The sequence below is a fragment of the Equus asinus genome, chromosome 10 (assembly GCF_041296235.1).
Source record: "Equus asinus isolate D_3611 breed Donkey chromosome 10, EquAss-T2T_v2, whole genome shotgun sequence".
Taxonomy (NCBI): Eukaryota; Metazoa; Chordata; class Mammalia; order Perissodactyla; family Equidae; genus Equus; species Equus asinus.
The window spans coordinates 37611563-37638944 of NC_091799.1; the positions used below are offsets into that span (position 1 = coordinate 37611563).

A 27382-nucleotide genomic window follows, 5' to 3' on the forward strand; every position below is an offset into this window, starting at 1 on the left:
TAATACATCAAACAAGTAGAGCTTATTCCAAGAATACAAGGATGATTCATCATTTTTAAAAATGTATTACATTTTAAATAGGAAAAACAATATGATCAACTCAACAGATTTATAGGAGTAAAAACACAAATGTACAAATGGCCAATAAACTTAAGCACAAACTCCTTAGTAACCATGACAGATGCAAATGAAAACTATGTTTTCTGATTATTAGAATGACAAGATATTTAAGACCAATAACAGCCAATACTGGCAAAGGAAACAGGGAGTCTAACACACTTGTGGTAAAAGCTTAAATAGGTACACTCTTTCATGTAAATTCTATCATTTTTACCTATTTACAAGTACTGGTACTGGAATGTAAAATATTTTTCACACCATGTGTATTAGCATTCAATTAGTTCAGTGGTTCTCAAATATTTTGGTCTCAGGACTCCTCTGCATCCCTAAAAATTAGTGAGCTAGGGGCTGGGGGAGGGCTGTCTACAAAGAGGCAAGAGGGAATACGGGGTGGGTGATGAAATTGTTCTATATCTTGATTGTGGTGGTAGTTACATGACTGTATGTGTTTGTTCAAACTCACAGAACTTTATATTTGAACAGGGTGAATATAATGTATGCATGTAAATTAAACCTTTAAAAAGCTCGACTTAAAAAAAATTCATGACTCTGAAGAGTTTTTGTTTCTATGGGTTACATGTATCAATACTTAGCATGTTAGAAATCATAACTGAGAAAACTTTAAAAGTTATTTATGTATTCATTTTAAAAACAATAAATGCTCAGGAAGCAATCAGAAATGATCAACGATTACAGCAAAGTTGCAGAGTACAAAATCAACTTACAAAATTCAGCTGCTTTTCTATACTCTAATAAACAAACTAACGGAAAGAGAACTCATGAACACAATCCCATGCACAATCACAATAAAAGGAATAAAATATCTTGAAATAAATTTAACCAAGGAAGAGAAAGACCAATACAATGAAAGACTACAAGACTTTGCTGAAAGAAATTGACAGATTCAATGCAATCCTAATCAGAATCCCAATGACATCCTTCACAGAACTGGAAGAAAGAATCCTAAAATTTATATGGAACAACAAAAGGCCCCAAATAGCCAAGGCAATCCTGAGAAAAAAGAACAAAGCTGGAGGCATCACAATCCCTGATTTCAAAACATACTACAAAGCTACAGTAATCAAAACAGCATGGGACTGGTACAAAAACAGGCACACAGATCAACGTAAACAGAATTGAAAGCCCAGAAATAAAACCACACATCTACGGACAGTTAACCTTCAAAAAAGAAGCCAAGAACATACAATGGAGAAAGGAAAGTCTCTTCAGTAAACGGTGTTGGGAAAACTGGACAGCCACATGTAAAAGAAGGAAAGTAGACCATTCTCTTACACCATTCACAAAAATAAACTCAAAATGGATCAAAGACTTGAAGGTAAGACCTGAAACAATAAAACTTCTAAAAGAAAATATAGGAAGTATACTCTGACATCAGTCTTAAAAGGATATTTTCAGACACTATGTCTTCTCGGACAAAGGAAACAAAAGAAAAAATAACAAGTGGGACTTTATCAGACTAAAGAGCTTTACAAGGCAAGGGAAACCAGGACGGAAACGAAAAGACAACCTATCAACTGGGAAAAAATATTTGCAAACCATATATCCAACAACGGGTTAATCTCCATAGTATATAAAGAACTCATACATCTCAACAACAAAAAAATCAAACAACCTGATCAAAAAATGGGCAGAGGATATGAACAGACATTTTTCCAAAGAAGATATACAGATGGCCAAGAGGCACATGAAAAGATGTTCAACATCACTGATCATCAGGGAAATGCAAATCAAAACTACCCTAAGATACCACCTTACACCCGTTAGAATGGCTATAATCACCAAGACAAAAAATAAGTGTTGGAGAGGTTGTAGAGAAAAAGGAACCCTCATACACAGCTGGCGGGAATGCAAACTGGTTCAGCCACTATGGAAAACAGTATGGCGATTTCTCAAAAAAGTAAAAATAGAAATAACATATGACCCAGCTATCCTACTACTGCGTATCTACCCAAACAACTTGAAATCAGCAATTCAAAGAGACTTACGCACCCCTGTGTTCATTGCAGCATTACTCACAATAGCCAAGACGTGGAAGCAACCTAAGCGCCCACAGACTGATGACTGGATAAAGAAGATGTGGTATATATATACAATGGAATACTACTCAGCCATAAAAAAATGACAAAATCATCCCATTCACAAGAACATGGATGGATCTTGAGGGTATTATGTTAAGCAAAATAAATCAGATAACGACAAATACCGTACGATTTCACTCATATGTGGAACATAAACACACAGACAAAGAGAACTATTTAGTAGTTACCAGGAGGAAAGGGAGTTGGGGGTTGGGCACAAAAGGTGAAGAGGTGCACCTATACAGTGACTGACAAATAATAATGCAACTGAAATTTCACAATGTTGTAAAATATCATAACCTCAATAAAAAAATAATAAATGCACTAAATGTTAACAAAAACAACGTATTTTTATGAAAAATAGTTAATTTTCCCAAGCAAAAAACACTTAGTGAGAAAAGTCACACTTTTCTATTTTAGCAAATCTCTTTAACATCTGGCTTCAAACAGAAAACCGGTGGATTCTCATATCTGCTTCTGCATTCAATCTGTTACAGTATCGCAGGTCACGTAGCCTCTGGAAAACTCCACCACACACTTGTGAGAAAATGAGTGTGAAAAAGACAAACAACCTCTGCACATTATTATGAAAACAATTTTGACCTGCAAGTGTCAGGAACCCCGGGGTTCCTGGATCACACTTTGAGAACATCTGATTGAGCCTATACAAGAAAATCAAATACTGAATATGGCATAATAATAAAATATACTTGTTTTCAAATCAAGGAAGCTGCATGTTATGCAGATTACCTGTCCTGATTTAATACAATAATATTCTCCTTATCCAGGTCAAAACTTCTACCAAACAATAATTGAGACTGACTTACAAACTTGCAATGTAAACGAAAAATATTTCTGAGGGCCAAGGGTTTAAAAGACCAGTAGTCCATAGAGGTACGGTAGCAGCCTCCAGCCCTCACTCATTAGCTCTGCGCAGGACCAGGCGGATTAAAGGCAGCACGAACACACAGAAAGTAGACAAAGAAAATGCCTGACTTCCGAGAAAGAGGAGACCCATAAAACTACAGGCGGGGAAAAGAACTGCAAAAGTAAAGCAATATAGCGCAAACATATCTTGAACGGGAAATACAAGTCTTGCTGGTTGATCGCATACGTAAAAGAACCCACGACGCTGTATACGACTAGACCCCCAACCAGAGAGTGAAACTGCCCCACGACTCTTGCACAGTGTCACCCGCAGGACGGAAAACGGGAAGCCACTCTCTTCTCAACAATCATTCTGTCGACCGTGCGAAGCAAGGTGACAGAACAGGCGTTGAGGGGAAGACTGGTGGGTCGCCTGGAGGCATTTTGCTTAAGCGTTTATACAATTTTCCTAAGCGGACAGCAGTCCACGGCCATTCACGACCCCACGCGCCCGAGTCAAACTCGCGTCTCAGGGACCTCTGTTCCCAGGTGACTTAACTACTTTCCAAGGAAGCGCTGGCACCGCCAGGAGACCGCGCAAATCCTGGCGGGCACCGGCCTCCCTGTCCCCTGTCCCGGGGGCCTTCCCGTGGCTGCAGGGCAGGACCCCACCCCCCGAGGCGGCGTCGCGGACCCCAGGTCGCGCCTCCTTTGACGAGTACCCGGACCACCTCCCTCCCGGCCTCGGTTTCCCCATCTGTCCTCGAGGGGTCGGACGAGCTGTATCTCTGGGCGCCCCTCCAGCTCGGCGGTCACCCGGCGTCGCCGTCCTCGCCCGGAGCGGGGACCTCCGAGGGGCCAGTCCCGGCGCCGCACTCACCTGGCTGACGCTTCATCACCATCACCGACACCAGGTAATGGGCGATGTCAAAAAAGGGGAACATAGACGTGCGAGAAAAGGCAAGGGTCAGCCTCTCCCACTCGGACTCCATGACGACGAGCCACCACAGCGGCCCAGGAAGCCGCGACGACTGGCTCCCGGCGAGAGCCGACAGCGGCGGAGGCGGAGGCGGAGGCAACCGCGGCCGCGCGCCCTCCGGCGCGGCCTGGAGGAGGCTGCGCATGCGCCCTAGCTCCTGGGGCCCGGCGCGCCGAGGGGCGGGGCCGCGAGCCTGGGAGCCGCAGGCGCGCGGGCGGTTGGCAGGTAGGCGGGGCGAGCGAGTTCCCGGCTGTCCTCTGCTTCTCCTGATAAGGGTCCGGCGCCAACTCCGTGCTCGCAGCTGTGCCAGACCCGGGAGAAGGGGCGGATGAAGGAAACATAAATCATGAATAAAAAATACATTATTTATGTTAACATGTAGTGCATTTATTATTTTTAAAACGAATACATAAAAAGTATTTTAAATTTTTCTCAGTTATAATTTCTAATATGCTAAGTATTGATACATGTAACCCACATAAGTCTGGAGGACGCTCTGGGAGTCCTCAAGAAATTTTGTGTCGGCTTTTTTAAAGGTTTAATTTACATACATTTTATTGCCCCTTTGTAATGTAAAGTTATGTGATGTTGGATAAACACACTCAGTCTGGAAGGGGAGACGCTCAGTATCAGATTTATTTCTGTAAATTGATGTCATTCACCTAACATTTCTCCAGCAACCACAGTGTGCAAATCAAACCATGACTCATTGAAGATAGAAAAAAGAATACGATAATATCCTGCCCTCAAGAAACTTGTATTTTCCGAGGAGAGAGTAAAATCTTTTTTTAAAAGGACGTACAGTTTGTACAAAGCAGGTAGTGAACACTGTAGGCGCCGTGCCAAGGCATTTCCGAGGAGAAAACTATTTCCGGGAAGCGATAAGGTGAACTGGCCTTTAAAAGCTGTGTGAGAGATGGAGGGAGGTATTTGGGCTAGACTAGGAAGTGAGAAATGAAGTTGGAAAAGAAGTCTTTGGCAGACCATAAACCAGGCGGTTTGGCTCTAGAATCTAACCTCTTGATTACTACCGGTTGCTCAGGCAAATCAGAACCAGAATCCACTCTTTTAACCATGCATTATGCTACGCTGGGTTTTTGTTTTTGAGGGGGATTTGGGAGAAGGTGCAATCAAGCAACAAGATTAGGAACAGATTGGTGAGAAGAGAAGACTAGAGACAGGGAAATCAGACCGTATTCACTGGTCCAAGCAAAAGGTAGTGCAGGCGAGGACAATAGAAGCTGGGACCAGATGGGGAAAGATGCAACAGAAGCAGAATAGGCTGGATGTCAACTCATCCTGTCAAAGGAGGATATGGGGAATAGGTGAGTAGGAGGATTATGGTTGTATTCAGAGAAGTAGCAAACAAGAAGGAGAAGCAGGTTTGGGTGAGAGAAACACAAGTTTAGCTTGGTACACTTTTTATTTGATGTGTCAATACATCATGCTGGCACCAGGAAATTGGAAATACATAAGGAGTTGCTAGATAGGTAAGCGCTATATGGAATACGCACTGCAAAGGGAGACTTTCATTGATTTTTTTATCTGAATATTTATCCATGGATTTTAATTCAGTCAACAAATGTACTTTGGGTGCCTGCTATGTACCAGACATTTCTTGGATGTCAGAGGCCCACCCTAAACACTAAGTGTTCAAAAGGTTGGGAAATTATAGTAAATCTCCACATTTCGTTACTTATCAAGAAAGAATAGACTTGCTAAAATACTCTTCGTATGCGGTTTTCTAAGGAAGCACTTCCTAGTAAAGAAAGGTTTTTAGACCTCTGGCAAAGCTAAAGGAATAAACAACACCTGTGATTATTTATACTTTCACATTTCAGTGGTTCTTTCCATACTTTTTAAACATTCCCTTATTCTTGGAATTATAGAGTTATGAATTTAGAGGCAGAACTTGGATATTATTTCCCAAAAGGCTTTACATTTTAACAATCTTAAATTCCACAAAATATATGTTTTGTCCTTGGACTTAAAAAAATATGAAACATGAAGTAATCTTTACAACATCTCTAAGTCATATGTCTATGCCAGTATCATTCTGGGGTATAAGTAAATTTATTATTAACACCAATAGGGCAATAGTGAAAAGCATCAGAGATTTTTTTTAAAAGGTAAATCAAACATCTTACTTAACCTAAACAGATTAATTCCAGAGAAAGGAATTAATCCTCTCAGACTCTGTAAGTAATCTGAAATTTGTGTCATTTCAAAACTGTAGGAATAAGCTGGGTCCCTATCTACCAAGAGCCTAAAGAAATTAAAAAAAAAAAAAAATCTAAGGTAAATGAAATAGTAACCTCACAAAAACACAAGTTTTATCTGAATTTTAAATGTGCTCACTGTATTTGCCTCTAGTCAGCACTTCAGTTATTTAGTGTGACGAAATGAGCCAAGTAGCAGGAAATGGTGAATGAAAAGAGGGAAGGCTTTGAATTGGTAACAGGGAAAGGCAAGATTTGGGGAAATTACGTGTGAAAATTAAAACTTTTCCTGACTTTTGGAAGCGGTTTACAAAGTTACATAATTATTGCAGATAAAATGAATTCAAATCAGTGCTTATCCATTAGAAAACAAAACTGGTCTGATTTTATGAACATCTAAAAAAGAGTTTTGTCTAAACGTGTTCAAAGCATTGAGTTCAAAAACATGTGAAACTAATTTTTATAAACCAAGTTTCTCAGCAGCAATACTATTGACGTTTTGGGCTGAACAATTCTTTGCTATGGGGGACTGTTTATGCATTATAGGATGTTTAGCAGCATCTCTGGCCTCTACCCATTAGATGCAGTAACACACGCATCCGTATGCATGTGTGCATGCGCACACACACACACACCCCGATTGTGACAACCTAAAATGTCTCCAGATATTGCCAAACGTCCCCCGGGATGGGCAAAAACACCCTTGGTTCAGAACTACTGTCATAAATGAATAAATTATTTTTTCAGCAGCATATGCCTCTATTTGTATAAACATTATGGTCCTGCCACTAATATTAATCATCAAGTTAATTCTAAAACAACTCACATAACCCTTCTTAGTCTCAGCTTGTTCATCCATCCTCTGGTTCAAGTTGGCAATGTCCTGAAACCCAGTGTCGCAAATGCAATCCTAATTATTTCTTCTCTGCAATACTGCTTTCTATCCACTGAATGGCATGCCCTTCACTTTGGGAAATCAATAAGAGTAACTTTTTAAAGGACTGTAAAGAGTCTATGACTAGGAAGTTTCACATTAAAGAGACCAATTACCCCTCTAAGCTTTAGTATTCTCATTAGGCATTTCCATTCTAATGCTATTTTGATAGGTATTTGATAACTAGATCATATTAAATTATAGCTTAACAATATGTGACATTTAAGAAAAGTATGTTTAATTTGAATTCAACTTTTTAAATGTTCAGCTTTATCAAAGAGAATTAACTAGAGAGCAGCAATTGCCCTCAAAAAACCCACTGAATTCAATCAGTGCAATGAGATGCTGGTGCATGGATTTAAGTGATAAACAAATTCAAGTGTACAGTCAACTCTTTAGACTCAGTGTGTATCTAATAAGAGTGCCTTCGATATGGTGACTTGCAAAATCTCACTTGACTCACTTATTTCTTGAACTGGAAACTAAGCTCCTTTTCAATAAACATCACTTATACCTGTACTATAAACTGTTAAACCAAAAATGTTTTCCATGTGTAACAAGTGCAAATTTACCTAATTAAAAATCTGATGTTATTAATTGGAATATGTCTGGTATTCATCAGTGTCAGGACTGCCCCAACTGCCGTCGCTCACCAGTGCCATAGCTGTCAAGTGTCTGTGGTTAGCAACACTCAAGGTTACAATTCATCTCTGTTCAAGAGTAACAGGCACCATTAAATCAAAGAATAATAGAATTGTGGACATTGAATGGACCCTTTTAAAAAAAGTGTCATGGATTGCACATCATAGAAAACTGTTCTTGGCAGCTTAAGCAATGTGAGGGATTTACTGAAAGATTCTTGGGGAATCTCGTGAAAGCCAAGGGAGAGTTGAGCCCCCAAGGCCCAAGAGCAAGAAACCGGGCATTTCTGGGGCCAGCAGCAGCCGGTGAGTGTGGGCTGCTCTCAGTCACTAATAATAGTCACTGTCAACATTGTTCAGTCTCTGTGTCCCCCATTCCCTACAGCCAGGAAATAGAGCCTGCCCTGGCCTGGGCTAGATGTCCTCTCCTGGTTACTCAGCTCTGGCACCCACAGCACATGGACCCACAGCATCCCTTGGTATCAGAGGCAATGTCCTGAGAAAGGAGGGAGCCAGGCAGCCATTACAAGATGTGTCTATTACAATCATTTTCTTTAGCCTGTTTAATTCAGAGGAGGAAACTCAGGGCTAGAGAGGTCACGAAGGCAGTCAGTGACAGGCCAGGATTTGCTATTATCCTGTTACAATCACTCTCCCCTAAGTACTCCTGCTGGGCTTTCTCCTGTCCCTCAGACCACAAATACTTCTAAAGTTGTACTTTACTGACAGATCCCGCATCCCTACAGCAATGGAAAGGCCACCAGATGAGAGCCGAGAAGACCCACTAGGAGTCAGCTATGGGTCAACAGTCAGGATTAAAGGAATGTGTAGTGTCCAGTATAACCAGTTTGCTGAAGGGGCTGAGCTCAGTGAGGTACAATCAAGAAGTGGATTTGTCTTCCTGTAGACAAAGCCCCCAACATGATCCTATGTCAGATCTCCCCTTCTCATCCTTTAACATTATCTCAGCAGATGCCATTTAAGATCCCACCAGCTTCCCCATCGTTTAAGATACTAAAAACAAAGCTAAATAAAAAATTAAAAGTACAGTCCAGTTAAAATGTCAGTCTTACATCTAATTCAGAGCTTCTCCCCTTTCATCAATCCAGATCTGCCTAGTCCAGAGACTTGCAATGGGGGAAAGGGGCATGGCGTGGTCTTTCAACCTCTCCTCATTTTTCTGCACCTTCCATCTTCTATGTCCTGAAGAGTCAAAACAGTAGGCAGAGAAATTAAAGAAGAGGAACAAAAAGCCTTCTAGTTAGCAAGTGTTGGTTAGGGTTTCTGCTTTTGTTTTGACTATTGATATTCTTTACTATGGCAAGTCCAGTGCTGAATCATTCATAGGGTACCTTTGTGGGTACCACGATGATGTCATGGACCTCTGGATAGCAACATTTCCCCACATCTACAGTTATGGCAGATACCATCAAATGGCTAACCCAATGAGGATATCCAACTCTGCCTGTTGAGTTAAAACATTAAATACGGTTTTTCCAGCCTCTCAGCACAGGGTGGTCATGTGAATATTGGCAAATGACACTAAAGAAATCTGTTTACGTGTTTCTGAAAACAAAGTGAAGAACAAAGTTGGAGGTCTGACACTACTCGACTTCAAGACTTACTTTACAACTATGGTAATCAATACAGTGTGGTATAGGCAAAAAGAATAGACAAGTCAATGAAAACAACGTGGCTTCCTTGGTAAAAGGGACCTATGCCCTTGTGATAAGCCCTTCTCCTTTTCGTTCTGGCTTGAGCTGGGGCAGCCATCTTGCGACTAGGGGAGAAAGGTCAAGAAAAGTGCAGGTAACTGAAAGTATCGGCTGTCTCTCTCGGACTTCCTGTTATGTGAGAAAAAAATCCTTTATCTGTTTAAATAGAGTCTGAATTGGCTTGGGGAAGGGAAGCACCTCCTTCCTCATAAAAGGAAGCAAAACATTCTCTTTGAATTCCTTTCTATGAATTTCCTTTCAAATTTTTGACCTCTTGGGCTGTTGGGAGAGAAGGTCTCTAGACCAGTTGTTATCTTTAATCAAGTCCCACTTAGACTATCTAGGTCCTTTCTTTAGAATGTGGGAGTAACATCTTTTGTCCTATGAGCTCTAGCTGGAATTCCAAGATAATAAGTCCCAATTCACACCTTGTCACACCAGAAGACAGGCAAGGGAGAGAGATGAGAAAATGAAGTTGGTGAGTGAGGTTTAAAAGAAAACGCACATAGCTAAGGCTAGGAACTCACAAAATGTCAGTGATCTGTGTAGACGGGTTGATCAAATCAAAACTTTAGCAACAAGAACACAGTGTACACCTGATGCTTGAGCAAACAAAAGGAATCCTACCTAGAGATTCATAAATGCATCCAAATAACAGGAGGGTCCAGAAGTACAAAGGGAGGGGAATGCAGGCACAGGTGGCTTCTGACCTGTAACCATTACAAAGGGAAATCATTCCAACGTAAAGTTGTCCTTTTACAATGATTGACCATAAATACATACTCCATTCTTGAGCCCAAAGTTGTCTAGCTTTCATAAACAATGTGTCTATGTTTCATATCTCTTGGGTTTATTTATAAAGTCAATGTTCAATTAGTAGAATTGTATACGCATGGATGGATGGAACGTATATTCCAGGGACTGCTCCAATCACTGTATGTTCTTTAAATATGTGTAAGTCATGTAAGATGTAAAATCTGTAAAATATAAAAATCTTCTCACATTTATTATCCATGGTGCTGGGTAGTCTTAGAGTTTTGCATTCAAAAATTAGTAATAAGTTTCCTTAGTCTGAAAAAAAAAAGCTAAAGAGAATGCTTTTAATAACAGCACAACATCTTTTAGGCATTATGATTATCTAGGAAGGGATAATTTCCCAAAGTAGTTTCCAAAATATGGAAATCTGTTTTTCTCCCTCCATGCAATACATGAAAGTGGAAATCCAGCTTGGAGAACCCCGTATAAAGCTTTTCCTATCTCCACCATAGTCAGCTGGACTATCAGGTTCTATGTGGTTATTATTAGGCTATTTTAGGTTTACTATTTATAATCTTCATTCATACAATAAATATGTATCTCATCTTTCAGATAGGGCCATCAGATCGTAATAGCAAAGCCTTTCCCTCTACTTCTTTAGCTACCTCTGTTAGGTTTAGCCAGCCAGTAGCAGCAATCAAATTGCATTCTTGACTTTACACCAAGGAGTTCACTTGGCAAATTATCTCATCTTGGGAGACAGTGTATCATGGTTATAACATAGAAGACAGTCTCTAGAGTCAGACAGTCTTTTTACTTTGTAACGTTATAGAAAGCAGTTGCTAAATCTCTATAAGACTGTGTTTTCATCTTTAACTGAGGACTAACAGTACCTACTTCACAATTTAGTTTTCAAAATTAGGAGAGCATGCATATCATTTGCTTAGCATAGTATCTGACACGTGGTACTTGCTTGAAAAATCTTAGTTATTACTCTTCTCCTACAATATTCAGATCTCCTTGAAGGAATTTACAAGTTCCTTTCCTACTGCTTTCTTAACCACTGTAGTTATTTACATTATACTACTTTTAGAAGCATAGTGATTAAGAGTATGGATGCTGAAGCCAGATGTCCTGGGTCAAATCCTGGCTCTGCCCCCTAACCTGGGAAAGTTTCTCTGTGCCTCAGTTTTCTCATTTCTAAAATGGTGAAAATAATCCTCTGGACAACATGGGTCTTTGTGAGGATTAAATATGTTAATGTTTGTAAAGAACAGTGCCTAGCACATAGAAGGCCCTGAATAAATGTCAGTTATTATTACTCAGAATTTACTTACCCAATGTTACAAGGACTTTAATAGTTTTCTCTTATCAAGAATAGAATTCAACTTGAACCTAATTTCATATAAAATGCCTACTACATAAAACCACCCAAATATGTGTTCTAGTGTGTTGGCCTAAATAATGAACAGAATGATCAGTGTACTATAACAAAGGACGCTAAGGTAAGAGACTTTAGGACTTCAGCAAAATTGTCTTTAGCATTCCAAGAAAAGGCTTAGGCATTTCTCCTTTATTTTCCTCCCTTTTGGTTTTATGTTTTGTTTTTTATTCTTATTTTCTTCTCTTTAGTGTTATACTTCGTAATAGTAATGTGTACTCAAATAGAAATGACAATGAAGCTTCCTTAGTATATGAAGATGATGCTATTGCTTTAACTAATGGCATGTTCTTGAGTATTTCTAGGAGTTCTTTCATCACATTCTCTCAGCTAGAAGTCATCTACACAGAAATCTACTAGTTCAGTTTGGAAAAGTCTTTAACAGGGGCCTCCAATCCTCTGAATTCGACAACTTTGAGATGCCAAAGTACAAAAATGGTAAGCCAGAAGGGTTGGGAACATTTCCAGTTAGACCAAGGTTAGGACAGCTGGGCTAACAGTTGTTGCAAATCCATGACCAGGAGACAGGCTGAGATAAAATTAGATATAGGGATGTTGAGAGTCACTAATTAGAGTGGATAATGGGCAAGTACGGTAAGTCAGATCATAGCTGAGACTAAGAAATCCAACCTGAGGACCAGATGAGGTTTAGTAGCTGGCTTAAGCAGGAACAAAGTCAAACATTACCAGACCAAAAATGTCAGGTGAAAAAAGTCAGGACAATGAAGCAAGAAACACCTCAATGACAAGGTGTGGATGACGAGCCATAGTAAAACTGCCAGTGCTAACACCTGGCAGGAGGAGGATTTCTCCTAGACAGGTGAAGAGTTGCAGTAAAAAAAGATTTACTATCCAAAAGACATCTTCTACAAAAAGCTCTAACCATAAAAGAAAAAATTGATAAAGAGGATTACATCAATATTAAGAACTTCCAATTATCAAAAGCCACTCTTAAGAGAATAAAAAGGCAAGCACAAAGTGGATGAAGATACTTGCCATATGTATATATCTCCAACAAAGGAATCTTACCCAGAAAAATATAAAGAACTCATGTAAGTTAATAAGGAAAAGACAGCCAGTTTTTTTTTTTTAAAGTTCAATAGAAAACTGAGCAAAACTTGAACAGGTACTTCACAAAAGAGGTTACCCAAATAACCAATAAACATATGAAGAGGTGCTCAACTTCAATAGTCATCATGGAAATGCAAATTAAAACTACAATAAGATACTACCATGTGCTCTTTAAAATGGCTAAAATTAAAAAGAGAGACAATACCAAGTACTGATGATGACGTGAAGCAACTTGAACAGCCTCACACTGCTGGTAAGAACACAAATTGATAGAACCACTTTGGAAAACTGGTGGTATCTGCTAACAGTAGACATAGAGATCTTCTCAGACCCAGAAATTCCATTTCTTTGAGAATGTAGATTCATCAAAAGACAAAAGAAATGGTCATAGCAGCATTATTTATAATAGCCCAAAACTGACAGCAACCCAAGTGTTCATCTGAAGTAACATAGATGAATAAATTGTGGGGGGCTGGCCCCACGGCCAAGTGGTTAAATTTGCACACTTTGCTTCGGTGGCCCAGTTTGGATCCTGGGCACAGACATGGCACCACTTATTGGGTCACTATGAGATGATGTCCCACATAGCACAACCAGAAGGACCTACAACTAGAATATACAACTATGTGTTGGGGGGCTTTGGGGAGAACAAGAAGGAAAAAAAAAGATTGGCAACAGATGTTAGCTCAGGTGCCAATCTTTAAAAATATAAAATAAAATAAATAAATTGTGGTATGCACTTGCAATTTGTTTACAATATTCTATAGAGCAATGAAAATGAATGAAGTACTGCTACCTGCATCAACATCAATGAATCTGAAACATGACGTTTCAGATATGAGAGAAAGAAGCCAGAGATGTTTAAAAAAGAGAGAGAGAGTACCTTCTGCATGATTCTGTTTATGTGGAGTTCAAAAACAGGCAAAACTAGTAGTGACAACAGCATCATGGGGGAGTGAGGTCTTCCCTTAGACTCTTCCCATTAAGATACATTGAAAAGAACATTCATAAACCAACACAGGGATTCACACAACACAATAGACATCTGAGAGCAATATACGTCCAAGCAGCCATACATCTGAAGGTGGAGGTGCTGGACCCCCAAGGAAGAAGTGGAAGGAGATAAGGGGATCTCCTCTCCCTCCCCAGCAGAAAACTAGGATGCAGGACTGCATGAGGCTCTGAGAAGAGAGGGGGAGGGGTGGCTCTCTGCAGGAATGCCTTCACTCTCTGAATTGCCTCCCAGCCATGAGAAAGTTCCACACAGAGGAGGCTAAGCTATTATGGTGGGGTCTTCATCAAGCCAGCACCTCAGGAGGGCAGATAGCGAGGGCAGAGCTAGAATGACCCTGGGATTGTGCACGTGAAAGAAAGTGCCCCTCGCCCCTGCCTGGCACACCAGCTTGGCTAGTCAGCCAGAGCAAGGGACCACAGCCAAGGTGCCTGTGCATATGTTAGTAAAGCAGCAGCTGTGAGCAGGCAATCGCAGACAGGCCCTGTCAACATAGATTCCAAAGGATGGGCACAGACACCAGTGGGCTCAGCATACACAGCTCCTGTCCCCCACCCCAGTGGTGGCAGGTGGAATCTGTGACCAGATATTACCAATATGTGAAGGCATAAATCCACCCCATCAAATAATATGAAGAGGCATATTAATAATCCAGACCAGAAGGAAAATGACAAACACCCAGAAATCAATTCTGAAGGCAGAAATATTTACAATCTAAATGACAGAGAATTGAAAATATCTATGATAAAAAAAACTCAAGAAGTTACAAGAAAATTCAGAGACAGTTCAATGAAATCAGGAATAAAATTAATGAACAGAGGGAATTCTTCACAAAAGAGATTGAAGCTATAAAGAAAAGCCAATCAAAAATGTTGGAGATGAAAAACACAATGATAGAGATAAAGAAAATTCTAGAGTCTTTGAATAACAGAGTTGATATTATGGAGGTCAGAATTAGCAGTTTGGAGGACCGAAATATAGAAATGCTTTGGATGGAGAAGAAAGAGCTAAGACTAAAAGAAATGAAGAAATTCTCTGAGAAATACTCTACTCAATTAGGAAATGCAACATAAGGATTATAGGTATTCGAGAGAGAAGAGAGGGCGAAAGGAGCAGAAAGGTTGTTCAAACAAATAATAGCTGAGAACTTCCCAAACCTGGGGAAGGGGCTGGAATTACATGTAAATGAAACTAGTAGAACTCCTAATTACATCAATGTAAAATGGTCTTCTCCAAGGCATATAGGAGTAAAACTGGAAAAGTCAATGACAAAGAAAAAAGATTAAGGGCAGTAAGGCGGAAGAAAATAACTTACAAAGGAACCCCTATCAGGCTTTCAATGAATTTCTCAGCAGAAACCTTACAGGCTAGGAGAGAGTGGAATGATATATTCAAAATTCTGAAAGACAAAAACTTTGAACCAAAAATACTCTATCCAGTGGAAATGTCCTTCAGATATGATGGAGAAATAAAAACTTTCCCAGATAAAGAAAAGCTGAGGGAGTTCATCACCACAAGATCTTCCCTACAGGAAATGATCAAGACAACCCTCATATCTGAAAAAAAAAAAAAAAAAAAAGAAGAAGAAGAAGAAAGGAAAGGGTTTACAAAACCTCAAGAAAGGAGATAAATAGGCAGACAAAATCAGAAAATTGCAGCTGCCTATCAGAACAGGTTAGCACTTTATTATAATGTTAAAGAAAAAGGGAAGGAAAACACCAAAAATAACTATAATCTTGTCATTTTAACCACAAAGTCAGAACACAAAACAGAATAAATTATGACAACAACAACTTAGAAGAGGAACAGGAAAGGGATGGAACTAAGGAAATAAGAGAAATAAGAGGCTATCAGAAATCTCATCTACAAGGTTTTTTATACAAACCTCATGGTAACAACTAAACAAATAATCATAACAGAGATGCAAATGATAAAAAAAAAAAGAGAGAGAAAATTGAGAAAACCATCCTAGAGAACTACCAAACTGAATTGGCAGCCTGAAATACATGGGATGAGAAACAAGGGAAATATAGAACAACTGGAAAACAAGTGATAAAATGGCAACATTAAGCCCTCATATATCAATAATCACTCTAAATGGAAATGGATTGAATTCTCCAATCAAGAGACACAGAGTGACTGGATGGATTAAAAAAAAACAAGACCCAACAATATGCTGACTCCAGGAAACACATCTCAGTTCTAAAGACAAACACAGGCTCAGAAGTGAAGGGATGAAAGACAATATTCCCAGCTAATGGCAAACAAAAGAAAGTAGGCATTGCCATACTTATATCATACAAAGTAGACTTCAAGATAAAAAAGGCAATGAAAGACAAAGAGGGGCAGTATATGATGACAAAAGGGACATTCCACTAAAAAGACATAGCACTTATAAATATGTATGCACCCAAACCAAGAGCACCAAAGTACGTAAAGCAACTATTAACAAACCTAAAAGGAGATATTAACAACAATACAATAATAGCAGAGGACCTTAACACCCCACTTACATCAGTGGACAGATCATCCAGACAGAAAGTCAATGAGGAAATAATGGAATTAAACAAAAAACTAGAACAGATGAACTTAGATATATATAGAACACTCCATCCAAACACAGCAGAAGACACATTCTTCTCAAGAGCACATGCAACATCCTCAAGGATAGACCATATGTTGGGAAAGAAGGAAAGCCTCAATAAATTTAAGAAGATTAAAATCATCTCAATCATCTTTTCTGACCATAATGCTATGAAACTAGAAATCAAATGCAAGAAAAAAGCTGGGGAAGGGACAAAGATGTGGAGATTAACAACATGCTACTGAACAACCAAGGAATCATTGAAGAAATTAAAGGAGAAATCAAAAAATATCTGGAGACAAATGAAAATACACCATACCAACTCATACAGGATACAGCAAAAGTGGTACTAAGAGGGAAATTCATAGCAATACAGATCCACCTTAACAAGTAAGAAAAATCTCAAATAAACAATCTTAAACTACACCTAACAGAATTAGAAAAAGAAGAACAAATAAAGCCCAAAGTCAGCAGAAGGAGGGAAATAATAAAAATTAGAGAAGAAATAAATGAAATTGAATCCAAAAAACCAGTAGAAAGGATCAGAAAAACTGAGATCTGTCTCTTTCAGAAGACAGACAAAACTGACAAACCCTTAGACAGACTCATCAAGAAAAAAAGAAAGAAGGCTCAAATAAATAAAATTGGAAAAGAAAGAGGAGAAATTACAACAGATATCATTGAAATACAAAGGACTATAAGAGAATACCATGAAACACTATATGCTTACAAATTGGACAATCTAGAAGAAATGAATAAATTCTTAGACTCATATAACCTCCCAAAATGGAATCAAGAAGAAATAGAGAATCTGAATAGACCAATCACGAGTAAAGAGATTAAAACAATAATCAAAAACCTCCCAAAAAATAAAAGTCCAAGACCAGATGACTTCTCTGGAGAATTCTACCAAACATTCAAAGAAGATTTAACACCTATCCTTCTCAAACTATTCCAAAAAACTGAATAAGATGGAACAATTCCTAACACATTTTAACAGGCCAACATCACCCCGATCTCAAAGCCAGACAAGCACAACACAAAGAAGGAAAATTACAGACAATATCACTGATGAATATAGATGCAAAAATCCTTAACAAAATATCAGCAAACTAAATACTACAGCACCTTAAAAGGATCATACACTGTCATTGTGTGGAATTTACACCAGGGACACAGGGATGGTTCAACATCTGCAAATCAATCAATGTGGTAAACCACATTAACAAAATGAGGAATAAAAACTACGTGATCATCTTAATAAAAACAGAGAAAATATTTGACAAGATCCAACATCAATTTATGATAAAACTTCTCAATAAAATGGGTATATAAGGAAAGTACCTCAAGATAATAAAGGCCATATATGACAAACCCACAGCCAACACCATACTCAATGGGGAAAAACTGGAAGCCATCCCTCTGAGAACAGGAACAAGACAAGGATGCTCACTCTCACCACTCTTATTCAACATAGTACTGGAGGTTTTGGCCAGAGCAATTAGGCAAGAAAAAGAAATCCAGAGTATCCAAATTGGCAATGAAGAAGTGAAACCCTCACTATTTGCAGATGACATGATTTCATATATAGAAAACCCTAAAGAATCCATCAGAAAACTATTAGAAATAACCAACAACCACAGCAAAGTTGCAGGGTACAAAATCAGCATACAGAAATCAGTTGCATTTCCATACTCTAATGAAGAACCAATAGAAAGAGAACTCAAGAATATAATCCAATTTACAATCACAACAAAAAGAATAAAATCTCTAGGAATAAATTTAACCAAGGAGGCAAAAGACCTATACAATGAAAACTATACGATGTTATTGAAAGAAATAGATGATGACATAAAGAAATGGAAAAATATTCCATGCATGAATTGGAAGAATAAACATAGTTAAAATGCCCATAGTACCTAAAGTAAACTACAGATTCAATGCAATTGCGATCAGAATCCAAATGACATTCTTCACAGAAACAGAACAAAGAATCCTAAAATTCATATGGGGCAACAAGGACCCCAAATAGCTAAAGCAATCCTGAGGAAAAAAAACGAAGCTGGAGGGGCCGGCCCAGTGGCAGCGTGGTTAAGAGTGCACGTTCTGCTTTGGTGGCCCCAGGTCCACCGGTTTGGAACCCAGGTGCGGACATGGCACTGCTCATCAAGCCATGCTGTGGCAGGTGTCCCACATATAAAGTAGAGGAAGATGGGCACAGATGTTAGTTCAGGGCTAGTCTTCCTCAGCAAAAAAAGGAGGATTGGCAGATGTTAGCTCAGGGCTGATCTTCCTCAAAACAAACAAACAAAGAACAAAGCTGGAGGCATCACAATCCCTGACTTGAAAATATACTACAAAGCTATAGTAATCAAAACAGCATGGTACTGGTACAAATAGGCACACAGATCAATGGAACAGAATTGAAAGCCCAGAAATAAAACCACCCATCTATGGGAAGCTAATCTTTGATAAAGGAGCCAAGAACATACAATGGAGAAAGGAAAGTCTCTTCAATAAATGGTATTGGAAAAACTGGACAGCTACATGCAAAAGAATGAAAGTAGGCCATTATCTTTCCCCATACACAAAAATTAACTCAAAATGGATCAAAGACTTGAAGATATGAAACCATAAAACTCCCAGAAGAAAATATAGGCAGTACACTCTTGAACATCAGTCTTAGAAGGATCTTTTCGAACACCATGTCTACTTGGGCAAGGGAAAGAAAAGAAAAAATAAACAAGTGGGACTTTATCAAACTAAAAAGCTCCCGCAAGGCAGAGGAAACCATGAGCAAGGGAAACAAAAGAAAAAATAAACAAGTGGGACTTTATCAAACTAAAAAGCTCCCACAAGGCAGAGGAACCATGAGCAAAACAAAAAGCCCACAACTGGGAGAAAATATTTGTAAATCATATATCCAACAAGAAGTTAATCTTCAAAATATATAAGATCTCACACAACTCAACAACAACAACAAAAACAACCCGATCAAAAAATGGGTAGAGGTGGGGTTGGCCCCGTGGCCAAGTGGTTAAGTTCCCGCGCTCCACTACGGGAGCCCAGGGTTTCGCCAGTTCAGATCCTGAGCGTGGACATGGCACCATTTGTCAGGCCATGCTGAGGCAGCATCCCACATGCCACAACTAGAAGGACCCACAACTAAAAATACACAACTATGTAGTGGGGGGCTTTGGGGAGAAAAAGGAAAAATAAAATCTTTAACAAAAAAAAAAATAGGCAGAGGATATGGACAGACATTTTTCCAAAGAAGATATACAGATGGCCAATAGGCACAAGAAAAGACGTTTAACATCACTAGTCATCAGGTAAATGCAAATCAAAACAACACAGAAATATCACCTTACACTGTTAGAATGGCTATAATCACCAAGACAAAAAATAACAAATGTTGGAGAGGGTGTGGAGAAAAGGGAATCCTCATACACTGCTGGTGGGAAAAAGTGGTTCAGCCACTATGGAAAACAGTATGGAGAGTTCTAAAAAAAAATTAAAATAGAAACACCATGCAACCCAATAAAATTTAACCTCAATAAACCTCCATAACCTCAATAAAATTTAAAAATCATAATTTTAATACAAAACAACAGGCAAAAGGGAAATATGAAGTTAGAAGTCAGAATAGTCGATGCTCTTGGAGTCAGGAGGAGGGGGGTTCTGGAGTTTGGGTCTTGTTTTGTGATGCTGGTGCATTCACTTTGTGAAAATTCATACAGTTGCACTTTTATGATTTGTGCACTTTTTGATATGTATTTTATACTTCAAAAAATTTCAGTTAAAGAGGAGGAATGACATCTTCTAACAAACTTACTAGGCAGCTCCGGGCTGGGTAGGCAGACTGACTCTGCATAGGTTTTCTGTCTCTCCAAACGAAGCCCAGTCTGTGTGGGAGGAACATGGTGAGCCGAGGTATAAAGCCTATCCTAAATCATGTTTAGGTTTTTGTAGTCCAATCAAGGGCATTGTTATGTTATCAGCTCAGCCAGAGGTTTCTTCCAGAACCCTGAGACACGATAGCTAAGCTGCATGCAGTTTCCTTAGTTCCACACCCCCTTCAGTCTGTTTCTTTAAGAATTTCCTCCAGAGAAGGTGAAGTTAATAATAATCCATGCTGGAGTTAATCTTTAGGCACCAGTAATCTTGGGTCTTAGTAATGATCGGCTCTTTATATCATTTACTGTATTTTTATATTCAGGGGCAGAGGTGCTTAAAACGTAGGGAAGGGGGATTAAATGCCAAGTTCGCTGTGGCCTCCCTCAATTATAAGCCTCTGTATATTACAAGGGCTCTTTCCTCCTTCCTGAAAGGGAAGTAATTTCAGCTAGGTAGGGGTAAGATTCTTGTCTTGTGTTGTTGCTTGAAAAAGCATACAGTTTGGACTCCAGACATGCAAATTTTATTGGGCACTTTCAACTCAGAGTTGGGTGGCAAGGGTACCTGAAGTCAGGCTCAAAATTCATTAAGCAGCTATTCTCCACCAGGCTGCTAGATCATGAAAGCCAGTGAGGGTGGAGATAAGAACACATCAACTCCCCTAAAGATTGCCATTCAGAAGTGGGATGGTGAATGGTTCAATACTTAGATGAAAAATCACCACCAACATCACTGCCTACATTGGACTCTTCTAAGATATTTGTGAGGAAATTCCAACAGGCTGGTTCATGCATCTAACCAACTTTGTGTGTAGATGAAGAACACCTCCAGGCTCTTGAGAGCTTTGCTCTAGTGGCTCACAGACAAATGAGCAAAGATTGTATAGCATGATAAGTACCATAAGAGCAGGAAGCACAAGGTACTGCAAGAGGCCTTGGGGGATGAGCTCCTAACCCAAACTTGAGAGGTTAAGGAAGTCTGGGAAATAGATGTTTAGCAAATGCTCTGGAGTCATAACCCCATTTTGTACACCACAGCGTTTTGCCTGCCATGCCCTGGCTATGAAGCAGGAGATTTCTTTCAGAAGGCTCCTAGCCAATCACATGGCAGCAAATTAGGCCACTGAATAGCAGACAGTCTGCCAGATCTTAATTCACAATGTGTCCAGCTTGCAACTAAGACAAGAGACCTGGAACTTTACCAGGACTCTGGTCTACAAGTGTAAAATTTGTAACAGCTGTCTCCTAGAAGCCCAAATACAAGTTTATGAACTGATTTGACAATTTCTGTTTAAAGTAGGTGGAAGAACGTTGTCCTTCAGGCAAGTCAGCCACTATTTGTTTGATGGACTATTTTGTAGAACAACCTACTTCTCATGCTCCTGCTTCTATACCCAACCAGAGAAGCATGGACAAGCATTCCACATATGCCCCCTCCCCTCCCCAGCATCATCTTAAGTGGTCTCTAAGGCCCACTGCTATGTCTATTGGTACCTCAGGTGGCCCATCTTCCATGAAATATTCATCCAACAAAGACCAGGCTCAAGAAACTGACAATCTGTTGCATCCTTCAGAATAGCAAAGAGCTCAAGGACTCCCACTGGTGTCGGGGCAATTGCAGCATCTGATGAATGGGGATCAGGAGTTGGGAAAATGGTCAAAGAGTGAAACTGAAAACTTGCTGCCAACTTCTACAATACTTCAAACATATGACACCTTTCCACTACAACCTTCTCACAAAGTACAAAGACTAGCCACTACTTGGACTGGAGAGCTGGCATAGTTGTAGGAAATAACACCATGGTGGGAAGCTAGTGTCACATACCAGTCCAGAGAGTTGCGTCTTTATGAATAATGAAAGACAGTCACAGGGATGAGACTCCATATTTTTATAAGAAGCCTCAACACAACAAACCATTAGATGTGATAACCATTTGGTCTTTCCTATTTTTTAGGAAACCACAGAGGTATGATTGACATACAAAAAGCTGTACATATTTAGTGTATACAGCTTGGTGAGTTTGGAGATAAGTATACACCCATGAAACCATCGCTACAATCAATTCCATAAACATATCCATCACCTCCAAAAGTTTCCTCCCATCCTCTTTATTTATTATTAGTATTTATGTGTGTGTGTGTGTGTGTGTGTGTGTGTGTGTTTGTGTGATAAGAACGCTTAACATAAGATCTACCTCTTAGGAGAGAAAGAAAACCACCTCCTCTCTGCCCCAAGAAAAGTAATACCATGTGATTCAGCTATCCAACTACTGGATGTTTATCCAAAGAACATGAAATCAATAATTCAAAAAGATTTATGCATCCCTATGTTTATGACAGTATCAAGACAGGGAAGCAACCAAGTGCCCATCAATGGATGAATGGATAGAGAAGATGTGGTGCATATATATACAATGGAATACCACTCAGCCATTAAAAAAGACAAAATCGTGATATTTGCAACAACATGGATGGACCTTGAGAGTACTATGCTAAGCAAAATAAGTCAGACAGAGAAAGATAAATACCGTATGATTTCACTTATAGGTGGAAGATAAACATACACACAGACAGGGAGGACAGATTGGTGGTTACCAAAGGAGAAGGGGGTGAGGGCAGGGTGAAAGGGATAAAGCGGCACATATGTATGGTGACAAATAAAAACTGGACTATTGGTGGTGAACACAATGCAGTCCACAGATAAACTGATATATAATAATGTACACCTGAAATTTACAGAATGTTATAAGCCAATATGGCCTCAATAGAATAAAAAATAAAAAGATCTACCCTCTTAGCAAATTTTTAAGTATATAATACAATATTTTTAACTATAGTCTCTAAGGTATACAGTAGATCTCTAGGACTTATTCATCTTGTATAAGTGAAACTTTGTACCCTCTGACTAATACCCCTTTGTTTCCCCCTACCTCCAGGTCCTGGAAACCACCATTCTACTCTCTGCTCCTATGAGTTTGACTATTTTAAATTCCTTATGTTAACAATATCATGTAGTATTTGTCCTTGTGTGTCTGGTTTATTTCATTTAGCATAATGTTGTCAAGGTTCATCCACGTTGTAGCAAATGGCAAGATTTCTTTCTTTTTAAAGCCTGAATAATATTCCATTGTACATATATGCCACATTTTCTTTATTCATTCATCTGTTGATGAATGGGAAGTTTTCAGCCATTATTCTTTAAATAAACTTTCTGCTCCTTTCTCTTTCTTGTCCTTCTGGGACTTTCACAATGGTTATCTTAAAGATATGCCCTAAGTCCTATAGGCTTTCTTCACTCTTTTCTTTTCTTTTTTCTTTTGTCCCTCCAACTGAATAATTTCCAGTGACATGTGCTTGAGTTTGCTGATTCTTTCTTCTGCTTGATCTAGTCTGCTGTTGAAACTCTCTATTGAAATTATCAGTTCAGTCACTGTATTCTTCAACTCTAGAATTCGTTTGATTCTTTTTATGATTTCTATCTCCTTGTTGAGCTTCTAGTTTTGTTCATGTATTGTTTTCCAGATTTTGTTTAGTTGCCTTTCAGTGTTCTCTTGTGCTCACTGAGTTTCTTTAAGATTATTATTGTGAATTCTTTGTCAGGCAATTCATAAATCTCCATTTCTTTAGGGTCATTTACTAGAGCTTTATTTTGTTCCTTTGGTAGTGTTTGTTTCCCTGGTTCTTCATAATCCTTGTAGCCTGCATTGGTGTCTGCACATTTGAAGAAGTAGCCACTTTCTCTGGTCTTTACCAACTGGCTTCATCAAGGAAAGCCCTCCACCAGTCAGCCCAGCCAGAGATTCTGTGTGGGCTGGCTGATACGGTCCATAGGTGGGCTAGCTGGTGGGGTCCACAGGTGTGCCTGCTGCCAGGGTTCACAGGCAGATGGGCCTGGTCACAGAGGGCAAGGGAATTCTGCTACTGGGGTTTGCAGGTCAACTCTTGAGATCTGTGCAGTGGTTGGTGAGAAGCCCCACCTCTTTTCTTTGTTCTTAGCTACTCCTTGGTGATCTAGCCTTGCTAATTTTCTCAGTGTTTTGGGTGAAGTGTAACAGAAGGGGGCTCACAAGTAGCATCCTGAAAGGCAGGGGAAGTCACATGCTTACTTTGCTTTCTCTTTCCCCCATGGAGAACTCAGGAGCCAAGGGGATGTCTTTCAGCATTGTGCTATGCTGGCTTGGAGAAGTGACGTGCATAAAGTGAAACTGTTCTTACATTTTCATTGCATCTTTTCTCATTTCTGTGCTCCATTGGGGTGCCATAACCTCTCACCTCCAGAGATTCCAGAGCTCTAATGAATGTATTTTCATCCATGGATGGTTGTTAAATCACTGTCTCTTTGGAGGGGATGAGGGCTAGAACCTCCTATTCTGCCCTCTTGGTAGTGTTGCTCCTCTGATCTTTTCTATTTGTTAACTTTCTCTGGCTTTCATCCCAGATGTGACAATGGACTTTGACTCTTATGTTGCTTTTACATTTGGTAATTTCCATTGTCCTAGATACTGATCCCAGGTAAAATACCCAAAGGTATTTGGACTTTGTTTTGGTATCCTGTCTATTCTAACCTGATATATAACTCCTTTACCATTCTTTGTTTTGTCTTTAGGATGCTCGCCTCAATAGTAGCATCTCTTAGAGCCTCCACTGTGCTGTATAACTGAAGTGGGGAGGATCATTCATATGGTATTCTATACTCAAAGATTTGCTGGGTTCTGGCTTTGGAAAATCCTGGGGTCTACACAACACCTAGGGGAAAAACTGCCAGAAGGAATCAGTAATAAATTTTCCAGCATAATAATAAAGTACAGTAGTATATCTTATGAAATATCTAATTTTATATGATACAAGCATTTTTTATTCATCAAGATTATTTTTTGCTTTTTGTTTTTGCTGAGGAAGATTCACCCTGAGCTAACATCCACTGCCAATCTTCCTCTTTTTGTGTGTGAGCTGCTGCCATAGCATGGCCACTGACAGACCATTGGTGTAGGTCCACACCTGGGAGCCAAACCCAGGCCACTGAAGTGGAGCATGCCAAATTTAACCACTAGGCCATTGGGGCTGGCCCTCATCAAGTATTTTTTAATGTTAGCCAAATTTTTTAATCTTCTAGATTTAAAAACGTCTATTTCACTACAATTTTCATAAAGAAGTCATCTTTTTCATAGAGCTATATCTATGACACTTGATTTGAATGAGGTCAAGGCAGTTAGCTTGGCAAAGTCCTAAGACTTCAGCCCGTATCCACCTTAACCCCTAGCCCTAGTTCATTATGAGAACTTGACAAAAGATGGATGAAGCACTAAAAATCCAATAGGGCATCATTACAATGGGAAAAGAAGGCCATTTGCAGCAAAATTAACACCAAGGTTAAGGTGTTTAAATATTCATTATTGTTTAGATTGCTGAGTATTAAACTATCAGCAAAAGCAAGGCCGGGGGGCCAGCCCCATGGTGTAGTGGTTAAGTTTGCATGCGCTGCTTTGGCAGCCAGGGCTTCACATGTTTGGATCCTGGGCACAGACCTACACACTGCTCACCAAGCCATGCTGTGGTGGCATTCCACATACAAAATAGAGGAAGATTGGCAAAGACGTTAGTTCAGAGACAGTCTTCCTCAAGCAAAAAGAGGAAGATTGGCAACAGATGTTAGCTCAGGACCAATCTTCCTCACCAAAAAAAAAAAAAAGGCAAGTGTAAAATTGGCCTATAATATTCAATTTTTTAAGGAAATTGATTTAAAACTACTGGTGGAAACTTTCCAGACAAAAAATTCTTAAATCAATTGTAAGTTGAGTAAAAATAACATTTTCGTGTTAAGAAATTATTCATTTAAACACATCTGAAAACTTCCACCTCTAACCCTCTGCCCTTCTACTCTCTAATCAGGGCCTGAGGCTTTGAGATTATAAGAATAAATCTTTAGCTTCTAAAAAAAAGTAGGGAGAGGGACAGACAGCAAAGACGAAATACGCCTTTCTTTTCTACTTTTGATGGGAATTGATTATTGCTGCATATTTAGGCTATTTTAGGGGTGGTGGAGAAAAAGACGTGGTGAAGTGAGCATGTGAACGGAGGAGGCCTCAGTCATTCATTACTTTCAGGAGAGGCAATCTTTTCAGCTCCGTAAATGAACTGTGAATTACAAGTCTCTCAGATCAGATACAGGAACTCAGTGTGATATCCCAGAGCAGTGAGGGCTTTGGAATAAGAGAAAGACGTGTTCCTTTTCAAGTTGTGACAGAGACAGGTACATGGCAATCTCCAGGGAAGATACCTGCACTTGTTGGGCTCCCTCAGCCAAGGTATAACCAGCTTAGAAACCAATTAGCAAAAGTGCTGAGTGAGTGCTAACCACCCAGGGTAGCAAGAACCTGATGAGTGAAAGGGTCAGACCCCAGAATCGGTGGGAGAGACCAATTCAGGGAGTATTTGTTGATGTCTTGATTAAGAAAGGAAGAAACTGAACAGTATAAATACACAAGAAGAGTAACAGGCAAGTTAAAGGCTAAAAATGAGCTGAAGTGGATCAAAAACGCTCGTCTAGATTATTCCAGTTGAACAATTTCACTTACCCGTTTGAAAACTCAAATTAGTTTCCCCAGCTCCACGAGGCATGAAGGCTTTTTTAAAGCTTTATGTCAAATATTAACATTTTGTGTACAGTCTTACTCATATGCCATAGAATGAAGCAGTTGGCCTCCTAAGGTTCCTTCAGCCCACATGAGGGAGCATGAGGGGGGCGGGGCTGGGGGATGACACTAGATTTGGAATCAGAAGCTCCATTATTAACTGGAAGTTTCTTCTTGGATGAGCCATTTAACATCTCTTAAGTCTCCATTTCAACATCTGAAAATGGAGTTGAAAATACCAGTGTTATTTATCTCGCAGTCTGTTATGAAGATGAAGTTACATACTTATGTTATACATTTTGATAAAACATAAAGCTTTATATGAACATAAGTTATTTTTTAAAATCATCCGTGGAAGATTGCAGACAAGGACGAGCAGGGTCAGCAAATATGAGGCAGAGAGCAAACAGAGGAAC

The 27382-nt window shown here is 39.5% G+C and overlaps 1 protein-coding gene across 1 annotated transcript in view; it reads right to left on the reverse strand.

The window, feature by feature from the left end:
* TMEM38B (transmembrane protein 38B) overlaps positions 1 to 4234 on the reverse strand; it is a 51007-nt gene extending 46773 nt beyond the window's left edge. Inside the window, exon 1 of the mRNA XM_014834489.3 lies at positions 3967 to 4234. Within this exon, the coding sequence (XP_014689975.2) occupies positions 3967 to 4210 (244 nt within the window). The 5' untranslated portion in view covers positions 4211 to 4234. The remainder of the gene's footprint in view (positions 1 to 3966) is intronic.
* Between the last annotated feature and the right edge of the window lie 23148 nt (positions 4235 to 27382).